The sequence below is a fragment of the Mastomys coucha genome, chromosome X (assembly GCF_008632895.1).
Source record: "Mastomys coucha isolate ucsf_1 chromosome X, UCSF_Mcou_1, whole genome shotgun sequence".
Lineage (NCBI taxonomy): Eukaryota > Metazoa > Chordata > Mammalia > Rodentia > Muridae > Mastomys > Mastomys coucha.
This window is the reverse complement of record NC_045030.1, coordinates 104686962-104692224: the sequence shown is the minus strand read 5'-3', so window position 1 is coordinate 104692224 and position 5263 is coordinate 104686962. Positions and strand designations below refer to the sequence as shown.

General features: G+C 36.2%; 1 protein-coding gene across 2 annotated transcripts in view; it reads left to right on the top strand.

Moving 5' to 3' along the window:
* Positions 1-5263, top strand: part of Zdhhc15 (zinc finger DHHC-type palmitoyltransferase 15) — a 127675-nt gene that overhangs the window by 74580 nt on the left and 47832 nt on the right. For both annotated transcript variants that reach the window (XR_004117576.1, XM_031366332.1), the window contains exon 4: positions 3638-3758. Coding sequence is in view for 1 of the 2 variants with exons in the window: in XM_031366332.1 (XP_031222192.1) it covers positions 3638-3758 (121 nt within the window). In the remaining variant the exon portion in view is untranslated. The remainder of the gene's footprint in view (positions 1-3637; positions 3759-5263) is intronic.

Here is a 5263-nt window from a genome sequence, read left to right as displayed (position 1 = left end):
TATAATACTTATTTTTATTGTTATAATATTTTATAAATTTTAAGGAATATGAGAAAAAAGATATTGTAAGTATTGAAGGGGGTCTCTGGGAGGATTTGGGGTACAAAATGGAAACAAGAATGTGATTTAATTCGATTTACTTAAAATATGTTTTTAAATGTTAACAAATTCAGATCAATTGAAATCATGTAACTTTTTTCTTCATTATGCAATAAAAGTTAAAAAAAATTAATATGAGAGCACAGGAAAGGAAGGCCATGTTCCTAATATGACTTGATAATCCAATAAAGGAATTCAGTGTAGCTTAAAAAAAAAAGAAATTTTGTATGCCTAAATTAATGAGATGAACCTAAAACTTAGGTTTTAATCAAGTACTGCAAATGTCTAATACTTATGACTACATTTTATTTTTTATATCTATCTTTAATCTTTTTTAAATTCCAGTTATTATCCCCCTCCTGGTCTGCCCCCTGGCAGCTCCTCATCCCACTCCTCCTCACTTCTGTCTACAAGAGGATGTCCCCACATCCCTCACCCCACCACCCACCAGGCCTTCCCACTCCAAGAGGGCCAAGAGTTAGGAACAACTTCTCTCACTGAGGCCAGACAAGACAGTCCTCTGCTGTATACGTGACTGGGACTTCTGACTAGGTAGTGTATGCTCCCTGGTTGGTGGCTCAGTGTCTGAGAGATCTTAGGGGTCCAGGTCAGTTAATACTGCAGGTCTTCCTATGGGGTCACCCTCCTCCTCAACTTCTTCCAGCCTTTCCCTCATTCAACCACAGGGGTTTCTTTCTGACTTCAGTCCCTTGGTTGGATATAAGTATCTGCTTCTGTCTCAGTCAGCTGCTTGTTGGGCCTCTCAGAGGACAGCCATGCTAGGCTCCTGTCTGTAAGCACACCATAGCATCAGTAAATAGTGTCAGGCCTTGGAGCCTCCCCTTGAGATGGATCCCAATTTGGGCCTGTCACTGGATTTCCCTTCCCTCTTCTCCATATTTGTCCCTGCAGTTCTTTTAGACAGGAACAATTCTGGGTCAGAGTTTTTGACTGTGGGATAGCACTCCCATCCCTCCACTTGATGTCCTGCCTTTCTACTCTATAAGTTCTCTCTCCACACGGTAGGGCATTTCATCTAAGGTCCTTTGAGTCCTGAGAGTCTCTCACCTCCCAGGTCTCTGGTACATTCTAGAGAGTCCCCCCACCTCTCACCTCCTAAGGTTGCATATTTCCATTCATTCTGCTGGCCCTCATGGCTTCAGTCCTGCCCCCCTCCAATACCTGCTCATGTTCCCCTTTTAATGATTACATCTTTATCATTTTCAATTTGTAAAAATGGAAGGAGAGTTCTTGGGGATTACTTAATGGTCACAGTATTAATTTTTCTAACACAGCATTCCAATCTGTCACCAGTTGTCTCATCCAAAAATGCATTTGTTAGCTCACTGCTTTCTAATCATAATACGGCTTAGATAGTGCCAGAAATATGCTATTTGTGCCAGCCATCTTGTTCAAAACCATTTGTTGAGTGACCATAAAGTATTTGTCACATCTAAATAGAAACAACTGTGCCTGTGCCCTTCAACTAGTGTGCAGGCCCATAAGAAAGTTGCATTCATAAGGATCCTTAAAGATTAAAGCACTGCCATGAGGTGCTACTCTCAATTATCAAAATTTAAATGAAAATCTAAAAATTTTGGATTTTTATGTTAGTATGATTATACTTATAAAAAAAAAACAAAACAACCAGGTTGTTCTGTATCAGTTTACAATATTTCCTTATTATATCTTTATAGGATGTATCTACCTAGTATACAGCAGAACTCAGGACTAAGAATTAAATGCTTATAAATGTATCCTATTTATTGTGACAACCTCAAATACCTCCTATGCCTTTCTATATATTCTCAGGAGGACATTTAATTCTCACTCTGACTGAGAATGGCATGACATAATAAAATGCACCATAGATAGAGTTCTATTTTTAATTTACTTTTTATTTTTAATGTTTATTTCTTTAGTGTGTATGTGTGTATGTGTGTGTGTGAGTGAATGAGAGAGAGAGACTTCATAGCTGCATACACCTAATCTGAACATTCTTGTGCATGTCTTTTGGCATATTTACATATATGTTTCATCCACATATATTTATTTGTCTTGACTAATATAACTAGGTGTGGGATTGCTAGGTCATACCACTGATATGCATTTAGCTTTAGATAATACCTAGGTTTTCCAAACTAGAGTATAAGTCCACACTCTTGCCAACATCTTCTGTCCCTCAAAATGTACCATAAAAGGACCAAAAGAAAAGGTACATAATGTTACAAAAATATTCAACAATAGAGTAGAATCTGTAATATATAAAAGATTGTCACAATTCGGCATAAAAAAACAATAGCATATTTTTCTCAATTTTGTTAATTGCTTAAGAATTTCATACAATTTTGATCATATTCACCCCTTCCATATTCCTCCTAGAACCATTGTCCTTGCCCTCCCTACCCACTCATTTTCTTTAATCCTATCAAGTACAGTTTGTGTTACTCATATACTCTTTGATGTGTGGCCTCACTGAAGCATAGCCAACCCAGCAGAGACTTCACCCTGAACGGAAAGTGACTATAAACCTAATTATTATGGTGGTTAAAAGACTTGAATAAATATTTCAAGACAATACCCCAAATGGCCCAATGATGTCATGAAAAGATGTTCATTATCAGGAGTAGCTGTAAACGTACTGAGTAAAGCATAAGGTATTATATATTAAGAGATAAAATTCAAATGATGGGTATATCAAATAGATTTAAATGATTAATAATTAGAATTCTAAATAATACCTTGAGTTACTTGTTATTACCCAACAATTCTGTTCCAGTCTTCTAAAGTCAGAATCACTTCTTTTATTTTACAGAAAAAAAAGTTCACATCAAGAATGCCAGTTTCCGAAAGTTATTTTCTATTTTAAGTCCATGAGAATGTTTATACCAGGAATTCCCACCATAGATCGTCTCCTATATGTCTGTCCTTTTGTGTAGACTAAAGACAAGTTTTCAAATCTCTATTTCTTTGAGAAAATAATTAGGTTACCTTAGGCAATATTAGCAAAATGTAGCATTAAATTGACAAAAAGTTCTGTATCATTTAGTGTGGATATCCAAAATTCCACGCATGGCAAATTTGTAATATTTAGACAATGTCACAAGCCATCCAGATTCTCTGAGTGTCGTCAGCATTTTGAACCTATAAAATAGAATTGGTACTCAATAAACCTGGCTGCTCATCAAAGGGATCCTGACAGCAATGTGTTAGACAACTGTATATACCATCATACATGGTATAATGGAATGGAAAAAATACAAGTTTGGGACTTAGATGAAGTACACTGGGGAGCAGCTTTGCTACTTATAAGTTGATTGAGTGCAACCATGTACAAGGTACTTAATCTGTCTAAATATTATTTTTTTAATTTTAATAAAAATACCATCTATCTCATAAAACCCTTAGCCAAAAAAAAGTCTAATACAAACTGGTATTTGAAGTTCAAGAGCAGATAATATTTTCATTTTGGTAGTTATGTTTGTTTTAATGGTTTCTGGGAACCTGAAAATATCAACAATGTCCATTCCGTTTGCAGTTCCACTTGTCCTATACAGACAAGGAGCGCTATAAAAATGAAGAGAGACCCGAGGTCCAGAAGCAGATGCTTGTGGATATGGCCAAGAAGCTACCAGTGTACACAAGAACCGGGAGTGGAGGTCAGTTCATCATCTCTCCCAGGGAGTCAGTTAGCAGGAATGTAAGCAACACCAAGTCATCTGAGTTGTCAGGCGGGCATCCTTTCCCTCTCATCTTCTCAAAACTACATTTCATTATACAAATCTTCACATGCCTTTGGGAAATTTGTAAGTAACTATAATACCGGTGGTTTTACCACTAACATTTTATTATACTGCTTTATCACATTCCTTTCCATAGAGTCAACCCTCTGTTTTCTATTGGATCATCTTATTTCTCCGATGCATTTTAAAACAAATAGCAAACACCAGTACATATCTGCCTAAATATGTATTCTTTTTTGATAAATTTGCATATAAGAATATGCAAACATCTTAAGTGTACAATTCAACATGTTTTGAAAAATACACACACCTGTAATCAAAGCTGCTGAAAAATTATCATCACTCTAAGAAGGTTCTGCCATGCCTCTACCCAGTCAATCCCCATGCACACATACGATTATTTTCTGATAGTTTTCCTATGGTGATTAGCTTTGCCTGCTCTAGAATTTGTACAAGCGAAATCATGAAGCATACGCCCATGTGTTTTGTTTCTTTTAGTCAGCATAATATTTGTGACACTTACTCATATTGTTGTGTATTTAATTCCTTGTATTACTGAGTAGCATTACATTGTATGAATATAACAGCTTGTTTATATACTCAGTGGCTGATACAAATTTGGTTTGTTTCCAATGCTTAGCTAGTATGAATCAGTCTGCTATAAACATCCTTTTAGTAATAAGCAAAGGAAGATGTATCTTTCATTTATGTGGTTGAATATCCTTTATGAAGTTTTACACTTGGGTTTCATTTGCATGAATGGAACAGTACTTGCAGAGATGATTCTCCACCTTTGAAAGTAAAAACCTTGAAAACGAAGGTGTTTTGCTGCATCCTGTTTTGGAAATGGTGCTGTCAGATTCAGGGTCATTTCTTCACCAATATTTTATTTAGCCAAAATCAGTTAAGATGCAGTTTGGTAGTTGAGGAAATTATAATTAGACATTAAAATTTTATTGTTAATTTTGTTAGAGAAATAATGCTATAGCACTTAGTATTTTTTAAAATATTAATGCATACTAAAATCTCTGTGGTTGTTTCAATATTTGCTTTAAACATCAAAGTAACAAAGCCAGTAAAAGAAACAAAATAAAGAAAAATGACACATTATTGAACTTGCTGAATCTGGGTAATGATACATATGGTTCATTTCTTAGCCCTATTTCAGTGGGTGTTTGGAAGTAGTGATGATTAATTTTGATTGTCAACTTGATTGAGTTAAGGGTTTGCAGCACCTTAAGACAAACAATATGAACTAACTGGTACCCTCAGAGCTCCCAGGGACTCAACCACCATCCAAAGAGTACACATGGTGGGACTCATGGCTCCAGCAGCATATGTAGCAGAGGATGTCCTAGTTGGACATCAATGGGAGGAGAGGCCCTTGGTCCTGTGAAGGTTCTATGCCCCAGTGTAGGGGA